We start from the raw sequence: 18,995 nt of genomic DNA, 5'->3' as shown, positions 1-18,995 counted from the left end.
TTCCAGCTGCTGAGCTGTAATGCATGCATTGGAACTCTCACCAGTTGTCACGTCCCCAGGAAAATACTCTCATGGCATAGCTTCAGTTAGCAGTTAAATGTTTCACTTTCAATACACAATACAATTAAAGCAATTGGAATCTATTGTTGGAATACTCGGGGCTGGGGGTGGGAGGGTTCTTTCCTTTGTGGTTGCAGAAAAGGGGCTAAAGGGATGTTCTGTGCTTTGCATATCTGACCTTGGGTGCAGGTAAGTTCCTGTTTCAAGGACAGACTCATTTGGTTGTGTCCATGCAGAGTGCAAGTCTCAAGTGAAAGCGTCGTATCGAAGGGTGGGAATCTAGATAACAGATAGGCCACCTTGCCACCCACAGCTTCCTAACTGAGCTGCTGTCATGCCTGGTATTGGAGTCCCATACATTTGTTGTCTTAGGGGACTTAGATGTAAAAGAAGCCCAGATGCTATGGTAACTAGTACCTTAAAAATGTGCGTAACAACATAATAACTGCATTTTGCTTTCCTTTATGTAGAGGCTACTGTAAGAATCCATCTTTTACAGGGGCCTGGCTAGTCTTACATCAAATGTTTGGCTGCTGGTGTGTCTTGGCTGCATTTTCAACTCTTATGCATGAATTATTGGATGACAATCCTGTTCAGTGTGCTGGAAATGTAGCTCATGGCACAGAGGCACTTCCGTGCAGATGATTTGGACTTGAACTGTATTGGGCATAGATATATTTCACAACAGGTATGGATCTAAAGAACAGCCCACTACTCCAAAGGCCTCCTCAGTCCAATAGTCTTATGATTGTTAATATTGTTAAGCAGCATTGTTGTTTAATTCTTCTTTGCTGGCAGCAAATCTTTGCTGAGTACTCTCCCACGCTGCGTGCCTTGATATTTTTTCCCTTCATAGACTCTGAAGGACTCCAGTTACTGATGTTTCATCATATCTCTCCAAGAAACCTCCCTGATGATCTTATTCTCATTATGTTTTATAATAGTGTGGTAAAGATCCTGCTTGAAGCTGGTGCTGACCCAAACTGCGGAGATGAATTCAACAGCGTGTATGAGACTGCCAAAGAAAAGGGACTCCATTCACTGGAAGGTAATAGGTTCATGTTACCTTACTGGGGCTATGTATACATATTCGCCACCGTCAGATCGATTTTTTTTCCAATTCGATTGAGCAGAGGTGAACACGCCCAATCGATCCAGAAGTCGATCTAATAAAACCACCTCCCTAAAAAGCATAGCACTGCATCGACAGGAATGCATTTCCCATTGGCACAGTGCAGTGGAGATGGTGCGCTAACGGGAAGTCACGAAGACAGGAGTTACGCAGCTACTCTGTGTAACTTGTGTAACTCCCGTTGACTGCCGCTGAATTTTGCTGGCAGTGTAGACCTGTCCTGGTACAGTATGTCTCTCTCTAAACCTAGAGTTCTATGTATGCTCAGAGTTCAGTTAGGTCTTTGGATAATTCTGATCCACTCTTGTGCATTTTACTTTCCTTTAGACAGATGTTGTCTTATATTCTTTAAGCATAGGTCTGTTATATGCTGTGCCCTCAAAATACAGGCTTGAAATGGCAAGTTCTTCTTTGAGTAGTGTCCCTGTGGGTGCTCCACTCCAGGTGTTGGTGTGTCCTCGTGTCCTTGATCAGAGATTTTGTCAACAGTGCCCGTCCGGGTCTTGCATGCGCCGTCCCCATCCCATGGCGCTGTTGGCGCCCTTTTTGGCACACATGCAACCCAACCCCCTCAGTTCCTTCTCAACCGTCCGTGGTCCGAGACGAAGCCCTCACAGCTCTTCACAGCCTGCTTCAGAAATCATTAATATTTTATTTTTCCTTGTTAAAGTTAGTTAGTTTACCTGTAGTTTAGAGTAGTTTACCTCAATCTGTCCCTTACCCAAAAAAAAAATTTCCCTCAGACTTACCCCATAGTTAATGGTTAATAGAAATACCATGCTGGGCTCTCCTGGCTTCAAACAGTGTGCATCACGCAGGGACCCTATGCCGGCTTTGGACGGGCACTTGGAGTGCATCAGATGCCTATGCGAAGGGCATATCGCCCAAAAATGCATCCACTGCAAGAACCTATAATCTAGAGCCAGGAGTGACAGGGATCTCTACCTGAAGCTAATACTTATGGAAAGGTCTTTGAGATCTGCCTCAGACCTTGGACAGGATAACAGCTCTTCGGATAAGACTAGAAAAAGGCACTCTACCCCACCGGCAGTGGAGCAGAGTAAGAGAAGGAGGTCACTGGGAACGGACAAAGGAGTTGGTACCAAAGAGGCTCTAGGTTCCTCAAGTACACTGATCTCCACAACAAGGAAGGACTCTCACTGCTCCACTAAAGAGCTGAGAGATAAAACAAAACAACTCCGATCCGATATGGCACCATCGAAATTAACGGTCTGCAGAACGGTGGTAACCGTCACAACGTAAGCACTGACACAGACCTCGGAGCCGACAAGCACCACGGCACCGACACATACCAAGTCCACGACATCGGCTCTGACGGTACGCGTGGTGCCTTTGGCATTAACATTGAGGCACCAATGGTGCCAAAAGCATCAACGGTGCTGACCGCGCCGACAGTCTCCACTGAGAATTGTCACGGAGCAGACTGCAGCACCGATTCTAATGATGGAGCCGACAATGCCGGCCCCACGAAAGCATACCGAAAAGCGCAGGTACCATGAGAAGGTGGAAGAATTTGTCGCATCCTCCCCACTATCACCACTCTACGGGTCCAACACCTCCCCAGTGCAATTCAGTCAGGAGGACCCCATTTCACCCATCTCCTTCTCCATTGATGAGGAGTATGAAGGTGAACATTCCATCTTTTCCCCTCAGCAGCCATCACCTAGGAGGCACCCAACCAAACGCCGTCCACATTCTTGACATCCATCATACCTATGGCCTGGACCCCCATGGTTCGCTCCACCAGTCCCATATCTCATGCACTGGTCTGGATGGGACACCTGGTCTGCTTATTCTACACCACACAGTAGACCATCAACCTCCCAGAGATACAGGGAAAGGTAACCCTATAGATCTCCTCCAACAGGACCTGAAACAACCGGTCCTACCCAAGAACAGAAGGACATTGCAGAGCAAGAGAGAACTCCATCGGCACACAACTCATCTTCTTCACCAGATGAGGTCATAGTTCCCCCACCTTCTATGACTGCAAATGATTTTAAGCAGTTTCAGGAGTTAAGAAGGTGGCTGACAGCTTCGAGATTCCACTCCAGGAGGTGGCAGCTTCGCAGCACAAACTACTGAGAATACTGCAGACCTCAGCTTCTTCTAAAATGGCCCTTCCCATGGACGATGCCCTGATGGAGCCCGCCAATTACATCTGGCAAACGCCTGCCACCATCTCTCCTACTTGTAAAAGGTCTGATAAAAAGTTCTATGTCCCCGCTAAAGATACCGAGTTCCTCTTCACTCACCCAGCTCCTAACTCACTGGTCTTAGAAGCTGCTAACTAGAAGAACAAACAACAACATAACAGATCAACACCACACAAGTGCAGCTAGAACAGTGGCAGCTACATTCGTCATGTGCAAGGCGTCATGGCTCCACTCCGCAGCCCTTCCTAAACAACTACAGGTGAGTTTGAGGATTGAAGATCTTCCTTTTGTTAAAGTGAAGCTCTTCGCAGAGAAAACCGATGATGTTATGCATATCATGAAGGATTCAAGGGCTACACTCCACATGCTCAGAATCTACACACCTGCAACAAGAAGGAGAACCTTTAGGTACCAACTGCATAACTCTAGGTATCAACACTACCAGCAAAACAGATGGTATGAGCAACCACACTCCAGACAAAGGCCCCAGCGCCGCCGACAGACAAACCAACAGCCATCGACATCTCAGGCTGCCCCTCCTAAACAACAATTTTGAGAATTTGGTCAAGGGTCTGCACGACTCCTCCCACCCGCCACAGCCGGAGTCCATGACATCCACCAAACACCAAGTGCCGTTACTTCTGCTCAAGAGCAGGTCTGGGCAGAGGATCGATGGGAGATGCATTCCTCATTAACTGGAATACAGGTCTCCTTTGTGCATTCCCACCCATTCCCATGATATCCAAAACCATACACAAAATATGCAAAGACAAAGCGAAGGTGATAATGATAGCACCAGCATGGACCAGGCAAACATGGCTTACTTACCTGACACAAATGTCGATTCGCACACCACTCTCTCCCACTACTTGAGAATCTCCTCTCTCAGGACAAGAGATGCGTCGCCCATCCGTATCTGAAGAAGTTACATCTAACAGCATGGTTCCTAACTCGTTCAAACAAATGGAACTACAATGCTTCGAATCAGTGAGGCATATTTTACTGACCAGCAGAAAACCTGCCAATAGGAAACTTACCTTCAGAAGTGCATAGATTCTCCTTATGGTGTCAACAGACACAAATCAACACAACAGTAGCACCTGTCTCCATCCTACTGGACTACCTCCTGGAAATAAAAAAAAAGGCAGGACTATTAATGAGCTCACTTAAAGTACACCTAGCTGCTATTACCACCTTCCACGATCTTGTAGATGATACCACAATCTTTGCACACCCAATTGTGAAACGTTTCATGACTGGCATACAAAACATGTGCTCTGATATACGTCTGCCCATAATACCTTGGGACCTCAGTTTAGTCCTAAGAACCATTATCAAGCCACCATTTGAGCCCTTAGCGATTTGTTCATTTTTGCACATGTCAGTGAAGGTATCATTTCTAGTAGCAATTACATCAGCGCAAAGCGTAAGTGATCCACCCACCGTATACAATATTTCATAAAGATAAGGTAATGCTACGACCTCATCCTAAATTCCTCCCCAAAATGTCATCGGCATTCCACCTTAACCAAAGCATTCATTTACCTACGTTTTATCTGAAACCCCATGCTAATACATGGGATGTGGCACTCCATACGCTGGATGTCAGATGAGCCATCGCATTTTATCTAGAAAGAACAAAACCCTTTAGGAAATCTCTCAAACTTTTCACGTCCATTACAGAACGCTCCAAAGGCAACGCCATATCCACCCAAAGGCTATCAAAGTGGATTTCTAGCTGCATCCGCACATCCTACACACAGTCGAGTGTAACACCACCCCAAATGGTCAGGATATGTTCAACTAGATCATTTTCTACATCTACAGCCTTCTTGTATAATGTGCCAATCACAGAAATATGCAAAGCAGCTATCTGGGCTTCAACCCACGCTTTCATAAAACATTACACAATCGATCAGGCATCAAGACAGGATGCAACAATCGGACTTTCAGTACTCTCCTCCATTCAACCTAACAACTCCGAAGTTCCCTCCACCAGTTAAGGGCACTGCTCAAGAGTCACCTGGAGTGACCTCCACAGGGACACTACTTGAAGACGAAGAAGAAAGGGTTACTCACCTTGTGCAGTAACTGACGTTCTTCAAGATGTGTGCCCCTGTGGGTGCTCCACTACCCTCCCTCCTCCCCTCTACTTCGGAGTCGAGAGTTATGACTCTTCGGTTGAGAAGGAACAGAGGGGGTCGGGTCACACATGTGCCGAAAAGAGCGCCAATGACACCACGAGATGGGGATGGCGCACGCGCAACCTGGACGGGCGCTGCTGACAAAATCTCCAGTCGAGGATGTGCAAACACCTGGAGTGGAGCACCCACAGGGAGACACATCTTGAAGAACATCAGTTACTGCGCAAGGTGAGTAACCCTCTTTTCCAAAATCTGTGAGAGTATCCTGATATTTGGAAACACCCTGCTGCTCTGAGATGTACCACTGCATTTCCTGCATTGCTTTCAACTCCACCATTGGAAGAGCTCTCATCTATTGTAATCAATTACTTAGGGGCATGGCGGATTGTCTAGCGCTTGAAGTCTTTGGACGGGATGCTTTTCTAAAAGTTATGCTCTAGCTCAAACAAAAGTTATTGGTCTTGATGCAGAATTCAGTGGGGCAGGGTTCCCTGGCCTATGTCATACAGGAGGACAGATCATAATGGTCCCTTCTGTCCTTAAAACCTATCACCCTATGAAAACTGAGGTAAAGGACATTCCAAGTTAAATAAATAGATGGTGTTTTATCTCATCCCAAGGATAGAGCCACTAGGCCACGTCCATTAAAATCACTAGCAAAAACTCTGGCTCTCATCCCTCTTGTAGAGTGGGATAATTGTTTACCCTAAATTTCTGCAGCTGCTGATGGTACTGGAGCCTGTATACCATCTCTTTTTCTTCATGGCCAGGCTTTTTTACAGTAGCCCCATTTATTCATGGTAAATGGATTAAGAAATGGCTAACTGGCAGATCTCAAAAAGTGTTGGTCAATAGGGAATTGTCACCAACTGGAGAGGTTCCAGGGTGTTCTGCAGGATTGGTACTAGGCCCAACACTATTCAACATTTTCATCTGTGATCTGGACATAAATATAAAATCACTGCTGATGAAGTTTGCAGATGAGACAAAGATTGGCAGCATGGTAAATAATGACAATGGCAGGGCAGTCCTACGGAATGATCTGGATTGCTTGGTAAACTGGGCCCATTCAAATGCATATGAATGCAGCCAAATGCAAAGTTTATACATCTAGGAACAAGGAATGCAGGCCATCCTTGCGGAATGGGGGCCTATATCCTAGAAAGCAGTGACTCTGAAAAGGATCAAGGGGTCATAGTGGACAAGCCACTGACCAGGAGCTTACAGTTTGATGCTGTGGTGAAAAGGGCTATGTCCTTTTTGCACGTGTAAACAGGGGTAGGTGATTTTTATCTCTCTATATGGCATTGTTGGGACTGATACTGAAATACTGCATCTAGTTCTGGTGTCCACGTTTGGAAAAGGATGTTTAAAAATTGGAGGGAGTGTAGAAAAGAGCCACAAAAATGGATTGGAGGGCTCTAGAGCTCAATCTGTTTGTTTTATCAAGAAGTAGATTGAGAGGTGACTTGATTAAAGTGAGTAAGTACCCTTCATGGGGAGAAAATACTATGTACTAAAGGGCTCTTTAATCTAGTAGAGAAAGGCAGAACAAGAATCAGTGGCTGAAAGTTCAGATGAGGACTAGGGCACAAATTTTTAACAGTGAAGATGATTCACCACTGGAGCTACCAAGGGAAATGTTGGATTGTCCAACTCTTGATGTCTTCAGATACAGACTGGACACCTTTTTGGAAGATCTACTTTAGCCAAACATAGGTTTTGCTTTATTAAATCACAACTTACTGAGTTCAATACAGGGGTAACTGGGTGAAATTTAATGGTCTGAGATAGATAGGAGGTCAGATTAGATGATTGAATGGTCCCTTTTGTCCTTAAACTCTGTAAATCTATTGATATTTTCCAATATAAGACCCTGTTTCCAGTTACTTATAACTTTGATACTTTAACCATTTGGGCTGAAATTTTTCATTCTGGGTGCCTGCTTTAGGCTAATTTTCTTTTTTTGAAAATTTCAGCCAAAATGGTTCAACCATTTCTGAGAATGAGGCTAGGGAAGACATTGTGCCCCTATTTAAAAAAAAAAAAAAATTAAAAAAAAATCTTGAGACCTTTTCTTTGAACAATGCTAGGGTCTCCATATTTTGGAACATAGACTTGAAATTTGGTGGGGGCTGGCCTTTGAGTCAGAGATGTGCTTTTGCTTTATCTGTGGAAATCTATCCAAATGCAGTCAAATTACAAATCTTGGAAAAATCTCAATTGACACCTCTCCCGTTCTGTTTTATTGCCACATGGCCTGAGTTGGAATCCTCTGTGTTTGAAGATACATCTGTGCTTATTCATCAAACCCTGTAAATATATTGTAAATAGTTTAGTTTATTATTGTTCTTAGTAATGTTAGCATTAGTCTTTTAGTCTAGTTGATGTCGTTTAGTCCTCCCCGTCTTGGGAAGCCTTTCCCCACAGATAAGAATTATACCCATTGTCCCAGGATTTAAGAACTCGCATCACCTGCCCCTGTTTCCTTCATGAGTAATGAGCACCAGTGTTGCCTATGCCACTTTGGGGAGCTGCACAACTCTAAGAGCAGTATTTGTCGCGCCTTCTCTGGGATCCATCCCCTACCTAGATATGATGATCCTGGGGACTGATGGTACCCAATGCCATGGAGTCCCTGCTGACCAGTTGACCCTTCATACGGGAATTATTGGGGTCCATGGGCCCTGTGCTAGATGCCCCATATCTGTACATGAATCCCATTGACCGTCTTCTAGCTGACACCAACTGGGTCTGCCGTACTACAGAGAAGAAAGAATTGAGCCAGATCAGACAGTTCCTATGGCTTTATCCTCCTCACCAGATGAGGTGGGTCACCCCATCTTCATCCCCACCTGATGACCACAGGCTGTATCAGGAGCTCCTGTGGAGAGTGATAACTGAGCTCCAGATGCAACCTGAGGAGGTACAGGATACTCAGCATAGGCTACTGGATATTCTTTAGCCTAGTGGTCCTAGTTGGGTGGACCCGCTCTTATTGAACCAGTGGGGGTAGTTTGGCATACCCTGTCTCCTGCGCCCCCACTCCTTAACAGGGCTGAGAGATGTTATTCTGTGCAAGCCAAGGGAATGGAGTTCCAGTTTACACACCCAGCACCTAACTCCCTAGTGGTACAAGCAGCCACTGAAAGATCTAGACTACAGCGTCTCAAGGCGACATCCTATTACAAGGGTGCTAAATGCCTTTGCCACTGGGGAGTAAGGTATTTTCTTCCACCAGCCTTCAGTTTCGAATTGCTAACTACCAGGCCTCGTTAGCAAAGCATGATTTCACCAGCTATTCCAAATTCTTGGATTTTAAGCTTCTTCAGGAGGACAGGGCACACGGACTCCTTGGAAGGCCAGGATGCATATCAACCTCCTAGAACTGAGAACAGTCTGTCTGGCCTGCAGTGCATTAACTTAAGAACATAAGAACAGCCATACTGGGTCAGACCATTGCAATCATCTATTCTGACCTCCTGCACATCGCAGGTCATGGAACCTTGCCCATCCACTGCTGTAATAGACTGCAACAGGCCTATAGTTTCCTGGATCCCTTTTTCCCCTTTCTTAAAAATAGGTACTGTATTAGCAATTCTCCAGTCAGAAGGTATGACCCCGAGTTAACGGATTTATTAAAAATCATTATTGGGCTTGCAAATTACGTGCCAGTTCCTTTAATGTTCTTGGATGGCGATTATCTGGGCCACCCAGTTTGATCCTAATAAACTGTTTGAGTCCGACTTCCACCTTGGATGTGGTAATTTCTTCTTCCATAAGCTCATTTCCATTAGCCACCCTGCCATGCCCCCAAAATCATTGTTACCCTTATTAAAAACTGAAGCATAGTATTGGTTTAGGTGTTGGGCCATGCCTAGATTATCTTTGATCTCCACCCCAGCCTAAGTGTTTACCAGTCCCACTTTCTCTTTCCTTGTTTTCTTTTTATTTATATTGTGAAAGAAGCGTTTACTATTGATTTAAATTTCCTTTGCAAGGTCCAACTCCACTTGGCTTTTGGCAGTTCTCACTTTTTCCCTACACTTTCTGACCTCCAAGAGGGAATTTTCCTTGCTGATCCTTCCCATCTTCCATTCCTTGTAGGTTTCCTGCTTTCTCTTAATCAACTGTCTGAGATTCTTGCTCATCCAGTTTAGTCTGCAACCCTTCCCTGTGAATTTTTTCCCCCTTACTTGGGATGCAGGCTTCAGATAGTTTCTGCAACTTTGCTTTAAAGTATTTCCCAGCCTTATCCACATTCAGATCCTTGAGTTCTTCGGTCCAATCCACATTCCTGACTAATTCCCTGAATTTTTTGTTTGCCCTTTTGCAGTCAGGGACCTTCTTTGCAAGCCTATTTTTGTTTATCTTTCCATTTAGTTTAAACTGAATTAGCTGTCCTCCACAACCAGTTCTTTTGTGAGGTCCTCGCTGCTTACCAATACTGAATTTAAAATAGTCAAATAATCTAGGTATTTTCCAAAGCCCATCAGACACTGAGAAAGTGATGTCTTATCTCCTCATCTGGTTGGTTTGGTGATTACTAAGTGAAGAAATCTGTCAGCTATCACATCTAGGAATATCTGGGCCATACCATTACTAGTAGCACTTATCCTCCAAACTTTATCTGGGAAATTAAAGTCTCCCATAATCACACAATTCCCAGTAGTATTTTTTTCATTAAAAACATTAGAGGTCTTTATCCACATCCTAACTGGATCCTGGGGGTCTGTAGCAGACCCCAAGCACTATCCTGGTGGAGCCTCTGTTACCTTTCTTCCCCAAAGTGATTTTGACCCAAACAGGTTGTTATCCATTCCATCACTTCTAATTTCTTTACAGTCTACCTCCTCATTAATATACAATGCTCCTCCACCACCCTGCCTTTATTTCTGTCTTTCCTGAATAACACATACCCTTCAGAGCCTGTTCTTCAGTCATGACTACTATTCCACCATGTTTCTGTTATCCCTATAATATCTGATTTCACTTCCTGCACCAATAGTGCTAGTGCCTCCGTTTTGTTACCCAGGTTCCTTGCATTGGTGTGCAGATATTAGTTGTTTCTGCTCAGCTTCACCCAGATTCTTCGCCCGATTAGGTACTGCTGACCGTGTTGCCTACATGACTGTTAGAGCCAACACCAATGACACTCTCTTTCCTCTTGATGTCCATTCACCTACCCACTGCTGTTCCTTTTTCCACTGCTGTATCCTCTTACTTGATTTTCGTGCTGCTCAGTGTTAAAATCAGGTGGGAGATGCTCATTTAATCTCCACAACTGTCTCCCCTGAATTCCTAGTTTAAAGCCCTTTTAATCAGTTGTGCCACCTCCATCCCAGAACTCTATTTCCCACCCTATTCAGGTGGCGTGCATCCCATGAGAACAGACCTCTGTCCTTGACGCCTCACATTGGTTGGACATTCCAAAACCCTCCTTATAGCACCACTGGCTGAGCCATGTGTTGATCATCATATCTCGTCTTGCCTTTGCTCTTCTCCTCTAGGGACAGGTAGAATCTCACTGAAGATCCCCTGAGGCACCATTTGTTTGGGTCTTCCCAGCCAGGCTTAGTCTACCTTGATATGTTCCAGCAAGAAACTAGCCGTATCATTTATTCCCACATGAAGGACAATCAGTGGATTCTTTACAGCTGCCTTTAGGATCCTCTTCAGCCTCAGGTCCACATCCCATATATTAGCTCCCAGTAGACAGCACACCCTTCTGTTCTCTGGATCCGCTCTGGTGATAGGCCTGTCCATTCTTCTTAGTAGGGAGTCCCCATTCATGTAGACTGCCTCTTCCTCGTGTTGATGCCATTCTCCAGCCTTCCCCCCTTCTGTTCTTTCTGGCTGCAAGTCCTCTTGTCTTTTGTTCTCACTTGCAATCTTTTGAGAATATCCTCTATCTTCATGGGGCTCCAAACTCCAGCTATCGCCATTGACTCGTCCCCCTTTCTTGTAGGACTAGCCGCTCTTCTCTCCTTCCTTGTTCTCCCATTTTCTGTTACCACCAGCTGTGCCCCTTTTTTCATTTTCCAACTCAAACATGTTCTTGAACTCTATTTCTCCTTCACGAGCTGGTGTTTTCCTCTGCCTGGTTCTCATAATCACATGCTTCCATGGGCCAATTTCCTCACCCAGCAGTCTACCCTCAGAGTTCTTCAGTCCAGCTTGCATCTGAGAGTCTTGCGTTTTCCTTCAGCCTCCTCTCTCCTTCCTTCCATCATCTGCTTGAATCCCTTTCAAAACTCAACCCTAGTTTCTATCTGCATCTCCGAAGCTAGGCTCTTCTCTTTCCATCAGCTGGGCCTTCACACAAACGAAGCACTCCAGGCTAACATACGTGCAACAGCTTCCACATCCAGTCATCTTCCTTGTCTCTTCCATTCGTTAGGTCACTACCACCATTGCCTCTGCAGCTATCATAGCCTTCCCTCCCACCTGAGCACAAAACAACAGAAGACCACACCCTCCCTCCCCCAAACTCCCACTCTCACTCCACTGTTTCAACCTCTGTTTGCTGGCACCTGGGCCGCTGGCTGGCTGTTTGGCTGCCTTTATGGGTCCAGGGCTCTGCTATGATCAAAGACTGCTTCTCTCACAGCACCCTGCCTCCTACTAGCCCTAGCAAACAAACAAACAAACCGATTTCCCTCCTTCCACGGGCACTGGATGTGGCGAGGGGGAAAGACTGAGGGTGGATGGAGAAGACTGGGGCTTGGACAGTGAGCCTGGCTGGGTAGACTAGGACTGGCTGGGGAAGGAGGAGTCATCTGAGGAGTGGAGATGGTACCTAAGGAGAATAGGACAGGGAGACGAAAGCAAGAGCAGGAAAAAGACAGGCCAGAAAGAGCCCAGCATGGGGGGAATGAACAGAAGACGCTGTGCCCTCTAGAACACACTCTTCTCCAGAGCCTGGCATGGAACCTAAGAACCCTGCATCTCTCCATTCCTCTGCTGCCAGCAAATATTCACAAAGTGTACGTGGCTTTGCAACTTCAGTAATGTTCTGTTAACATAGGTTTTGTGTGTAATAAGTATTCTGTGTAATGCTGTAAAGCAAGTGGATGCTGGTAAAAGAAGCGAGTAAGCTTTTACAAATCTTCTGCCTTTTTGAATGGGTAAATGAAAATAAGTGTACCATTTTGTAAGACAAACTGTTTGTTTCCCTGTGGGACTGGTAGGTGGATGGCTCATTACCAACTACAAATGAAAGTGTGGGGTGACGGAGACCTGCTGTTGATTCGAACTTCCTAAAATCTTGTTTTCTGGAATCAACATGGAAATTTCACCTCACTTCATGAAACAGCTTCACCTTCAGTTTAAATGCAGTCTACTTGAAAGGGGAGTGAGAGGTTTTGTGTGTATGTCAAGAGTAGAGAAACGATTATGTAAATCTGTAAAATGCTTTCATGAGCAGAGATCCTTCTCTACCCTGGAGGTGACTTGGAAATACTGCAGCCCTGATGACTTTCATTTGTATAGCCACTTTTATGTGGCGGGACACTAAAGCACTATGCAAAATTGTAGATAGAAGGATCACCTCGTCCACTCAAATGCAGCCACCTCTGGAGTGAAGTAAGGCTGCTCTTGCACCAGCAACACTACACAAGTTTTTAGAAGTGGATGTAAAATGCTGAATAACTTCTCCAGTCGAAACTGCAGGGGAGTGTTTTGTCGACAAACTGCGATTGCACCTGTTTGGAATTTGGCAATGATGGTGCTAATCTCCAGATTCTGAGCGCTGTGGGATCTTTTATGAACTTTCATGGTCCACATCGCAGGGCAGGTCTATACCGCTGCTTAAGTCAGTCTAACTGACGTCGCTGTGGACAGTGATAAAGACATAGAATCATAAAGTTGGAAGTCATCTAGTCCAACCCCCTGCTCTAAGCAGGACTAACCTCAGCTAAATAATCCCAGCCAGGGCTTTGTCAAGCCACATCTTAAAAACCTCCAAAGATGGAGATTCCACCACCTCTCTAGGTAACCCATTCCAGTGCTTCACCACCCTCCTAATGAAAAACTTTTTCCTAATGTCCAACTTAGACCTCCCCCACTGCAACGTGAGATCGTTGCTCCTTGTTCTGCCATCTGCCACCACTGAGAACAGCCTAGCTCCATTCTCCCTGGAACCCCCCTTCAGGTAGTTAAAGGCTGCTATCAAATCCCCCCTCATTCTTCTCTTCTGCAGACTAAACAAGCCTAGTTCCCTCAGCCTCTCCTCATAAGTCTTGTGCTCCAGCCCCCTAATCATTTTTGTTGCCCTCCACTGTACTCTCTCCAACTTGTCCACATCTTTTTTGTAGTGGGGGGCCCAAAACTGGACACAGTACTCCAAATGCGGCCTCACCAGTGCTGCATAGAGGGGAATAATCACTTCCCGTGATCTGCTGGCAACGATCCTCCTAATGCAGCCCAATATGCTATTCGCCTTCTTGACAACCAGGGCATACTGCTGACTCATATCCAGCTTCTTATCCACTGTAACCCCCAGGTCCTTTTCTGCAGAACTGCTGCCTAGCTTGTCAGTCCCCTGAGCGACACAAGTTACAGCAACCTAAGCACTGTCCACACCAGCCCTAGGCCAGCAGGAGACGCTCTCCCTTCAACGTAGCTTCCGGCTCTCACGAAGGTGGAGTAATTATGCCGACAAGAGAGTGGTCTCCCATCAGCATAGAGCATCTTCACCATACGGGCTTGCCGCGCAGCTGTGCCAATGTAGCAATTCTAGTGTGAAACTGAGGGCAGGTCTACATCTGATCGGAAATAGTCTCCAGCACAGCAGTGCCCCCAAAATTGGGAAGTTGGTGTAGTCCTGGCCCTGTTAAAAGGGCATCGCCTGCTGAGTCATGAGCATCACTTCCAGTGCTACCTGGCTCGCTTTAGAAGTGTCTCATCCCTCTGAGTGGTGAGCAAGCCTTAGCTAGTGAGAGCCACTGAGTCCAAGTTGCCAAACATTCTGCATGGTTTCTCTGGGGAAGACCAGTCTAAGCAGTGTCTGTCTGGTCCAGAATCATAGAAGATTAGGGCATTGCTCCTTGTTCGGTCATCAGCCACCACCGAGAACAGCCTAGCTCCATCTCTTTGGAACCCTACTCCAGATACTTAAAGGCTGCTATCAAATCCCCCCTCACTCTTCTCTTCTGCGGACTAAACAAGCCTAGTTCCTTCAGCCACTCCTCATAAGTCATGAGCTCCAGCCCCATTCCCCCTTTACCTCACCATAATGCTTGCAGCTACCGCAACTCCAACCTTTCCTGGCACTTGTAAGTAATCTAACTACAGCTCCTGTGCTATGACCATTGGCTCAGAAATTAAAAATGTCCTTATTGCGTGGAGCAAATTTAGGAAACCCGATTACATGGTCGGAGGCAAATAGTGCTTCTCCTGCATTATTTGCAGACTAAAATACTGCTAATTAGTCCGGTAGCAAAGACAGGAACTGTGTAATGAGATTGTCCATTGGTTTAGTATCGCATTTTGGCCTCATAGTTGGGAACTTAAAGTGAGAAAAAGTCAAATGAAGGCGTAATCTTTCAACCTTTGCCTTTGATATAAAACACGTTCAGAAGATGGATCAACATGAGAGCTGTTTTGACAGGGTGTTATTTTATTTTTAAAAGCTCCTTGTTCTCATCTCTCACTGTAACATAGGGGTGCTACAGACCCTCTCCTTGACGGGAGCTTGAGAACACACATGCATCAGGCTACTGTAACAGCAAATGCAAAATGCATGAAACAACATTAAAACAATGAACAATGGAGTGCCAATACATAATGCATGTGCATAGACTTTATTTAAGACAAAATATATCAACCAATAAAGTTAATTGTTTTTGTCTGCATACAGCCCTCTAAACTAATATATTTTATTTTTTGGGGGTGGGGAGAAATAAGGCCACTCAGTTAGAAGTAGCATTAATTCTTTGGTTGACATGTTTTATTAAAAAGAATAAATTCAGTTGCATTTTTAAAAAGAGAAAGAGAGAGCGAGCGAGCACTAAACTGCCTCTTTTTTTAACCGATTTGCATATTTTGTGTATAAATATTTTTTCATAAAAACTTCCAAATCAGGGGAAACGCGCCACATGCACTGCACAAAATATATTGCAGACATTTATATGGATGGCAGGAAGGGAGACAGAGGGCTGAAAATTTCCAGGCACCCAGTGATTGATGGCAGACGAGGCTTCCCCTGACGCTTTATTGAGTTTCCGATGATTATCTCTTGCTGAGACATTTTTTACAGATGACGGCCGAGCTGTCACAACGGACCATGGGGGGAAAAAACCCAACAATAATAACACTTTAATCTTTTTACTGCACTGCTCCCTAGTATCTCAGATTCATCTTCCCTGACGCACGCAGTTCATTATCCTGCCCCTCCCTGGATAGGAAATGAAGAAAAATAAATAAATATACATACACACCATCTATGCTTATAGAAATTACCCCCAGAAGAAGGGGAGCATCGCGTTAATTGCTCTCTTTGCAGGTGCTGAGTTTTATTAGCAGAGATGCTGGGCTGGAAGGGGCTTGGCTATTAGTTACAGCATTTGTCTTTAGGTTTTATTGCAACTTTTAGACGTTTTTGGAATCCAGCCGTAGTTACGGGAAGGTAATGTAGGTACTGTGCGCTGCGGATAGTAGTCCAAGTTCTGCATCTGTTGTTGTTACTGTCACCAATTCTGTGCATGGAGCTGTACAAGCTCCTCATTGCAAAGTCTTTGCCCATGGGACCTTGCAAGCACAGGGCCCGTTCTGCTGTTGGCTACGTACACTGACTCCCACTGAAGTCAATAAGAGTTAAGTGCACGCATCCAGGATCAGAATGAGGCCTGCCATGTGGGTGACATTCATTCAGAGACAGCGTGTGCAAGGCCCTTCATGTCACTTAAGCCCCATGACAGGGCTGTTCGGAAGGAGAGGCTGCACCCCCCCCAAGGGGCTCTGCACTTCTGCATAACTCCAGCCAGGTTAGGGCAAGCCAGGAGAAAGGCTGCTGAATCCACACTGCTGAGGACTGAATGGCAGGGGAAGAGGAGAGTGTAACAAAAGGGTGACTGGTCTTTATTTGCTGGCCTCGGTCATATGACATGGGTCAGAGTTATAAAAGGTACGTGGCAGGGGTCACGTGGCAGAGGTCAGTGTCCAGTGACTCCAGTGGCTGGTGTTATCACTTCCCTTTCTTTGAAAATCAAAGTTAAGTAAAACACGATATCAAGCCAAACCAACAGCCACTAAGTAAAACAGCCAGTTAATGGAAAAGCAAATGGTTGTGTCTAGGGTTGGGCTCAGGGCAGGAATCTGAATCCCTTACCAGATGAGGGGATTGCTCTGTGTGTTCTTGGACATTTGTCAGTCAATACGATCTCTAAATCTTCTGGCTTTCTGATCATGTAGCCCCCTTTTGGTCTCACATGGGCTGTCTGGCCTCTAAAGTGAGTCCTCATGCCACACCTGATGTCTCTGTCTGTGACGGGAGGTGCAGGTTGTTTCTACTGGCTGTGAGCACTCTCAATATGTGGCGCCATAGCATAGAGACATCCTATGTCGACGGAAGGGGCGTTTCCATCCGTGCAACTAATCCATCTCTCCGAGAGGTTGTAGCTAGGATGCCGGAAGAATTATTCCATCGACCTAGCCACATTTACGCTGGGGATTGGGTCATCCTAACTATGGCACTCAGGGCATTACATTTTTCGCAGCTCTTAGCGACTAGCTGGGTCGATTTGATTTTGTAAGTGGAGACCAGGCCTCAGTCGCATTCTGGATGTTCTCAGGAGCCTGAGAACCAGTGTCCTGGTTGGTTTAGTTTTAGCTGCCTCCTGTCAGAGTGACTCTCGGGGCGTTATGACTGGTAACACTAGTGTGGTTGGCACTGCTCTTACCTTGGATTTCTGTGCGTTTTCCCCACCCTCCATTTCTGCTTATGGTTACAGTGGAGGACTTGGAAGCAGGAGGCGCTAGATTCAAGTTCCAGATAAGCCACTCACTTAAAAGCTCTGGAGTAGTAGTAATGCTTCAAAGAGGGCCTGATCCTGAGTGGTGCTGCACCCCCTCCACTCGTGTTAAAGTGAATGGGAATAGAAGGTGCTCGGACCCTCTCAGAGTCAGGCACAGTTGGTGTTGCACAAACTTGTTTGTTGGAGATTCCCTGAATTTAGAAATGTATTGAAAGCTGAGTTGTGGAGGGAGAGATTCTTCCCTAATCGCAGCCTCGAGGCGGGGAAGGGACTGGTGAATGTGGGGGACGTGGTTGGCCTGCAGAAACCATGTCGGAGAGGTCAAGGGTGAGATTCCATTTCTTGGGGGATTTGTGCCAAACCTTGGACTGATCAGGTAGCGTTAAAATAGATCTTCGTTGTTCAGTGGACTGACTGCTGTTCATGCACTTCCAAACTTTTAAAATTAATTGTTTGTAACACCTAGAAATCCGGCCACCAGTCAAGTGCACTAGACAGCTTACGGACATACAACAAAAAGACAGTCCCCGCCCCAAAGACCTCTCAGTCTAAGGGCTTGTCTACACTCGCGCTTATGCCCACAAAACATTTGTCACTCAGGGGTGTGAAAAAACCACCCCCTCGAGTGACATAAATTTTGCTGGCATAAGCGTGAGTGTAGGCAAGCCCTAAGTAAAAGACAGGAGACAACAGAGTAGTCCGATTGGGAGAGGCCACTCTCCCCAGCTAAAGATAGCTACTTTATACGCGCCCTGGAAAACAGCCTTGTGCGACAGATCATATGCAGTGCAAACTGGACGTACGGGGGTTGTCTCATTGGGACTTCTGCCCGCTAAGGGGTGAAGTGAAACCTTCATATACCTTATGATGGAAGAAAAGGATTCCAAAGGCAAAGGTGATTGGTTTATTATTCTGCTCCCCAAAAACATACAGAATGTAGGTGCCTATCCAGGAGAGCTTACTTTCTAAGTGATGGGTTTGGCAGGGGGTGAGGCTATACCATGGCCAAGAGAAGGGAAGTGGGGTGGCAAATCTGGTTCCAGGAATGGGAGTAGAGTGGCTCAGATTAGGCATATCTGATGGCACACTGATGTGCTGCACTGAACTGCCCCAGTAATGACTCGGGGCCGCTCTCTGTGTTACTGTAGAGCTGTCTGAGGTCATCTCGATCCAGTTGTGCGGATAAATCACCACTGTCAGTTGCAGTCGTTTATCTGAGTGTTTGCTGGAATCGTTTGGATTTCCTTCCTGACTTTATTGTTCAAAGATGCGATGTTGCTCAAGGCAAGTGAGGGGCTGGTTGCTCTGGCTGGAGCCAGGCACAGAACAGGTGTGGTGCGTTTTTCCCCTGCACGCAGCTTGGGTAACGCATCTCAGTCCTGATCTGTAGCGTCTCCTAATATTTCAGGATTACCCACCCGATTACAGAGTACCTATCAAACCTGCATTGGAACATCCTGCACCAACTTTGTTTTGAACTTTGAGTACATGTTTTGTCGGTGCTACC

At 45.8% G+C, this 18,995-nt stretch overlaps 1 protein-coding gene across 2 annotated transcripts in view; it reads left to right on the top strand.

The window, feature by feature from the left end:
- Positions 1 to 18,995, top strand: part of CLPB (ClpB family mitochondrial disaggregase) — a 131,678-nt gene that overhangs the window by 33,531 nt on the left and 79,152 nt on the right. For both annotated transcript variants that reach the window (XM_067539081.1, XM_067539080.1), the window contains exon 4: positions 1,005 to 1,108. In XM_067539081.1, the coding sequence (XP_067395182.1) occupies positions 1,005 to 1,108 (104 nt within the window). The remainder of the gene's footprint in view (positions 1 to 1,004; positions 1,109 to 18,995) is intronic.

Source organism: Emydura macquarii, unplaced genomic scaffold (assembly GCF_026122565.2).
Source record: "Emydura macquarii macquarii isolate MOO-44397 ecotype Brisbane River unplaced genomic scaffold, CSIRO-AGI_Emac_v2 contig_509, whole genome shotgun sequence".
Taxonomy (NCBI): Eukaryota; Metazoa; Chordata; order Testudines; family Chelidae; genus Emydura; species Emydura macquarii.
Note: the sequence above shows the minus strand (reverse complement) of the source record. Positions and strands in the feature narration are given on the sequence as shown.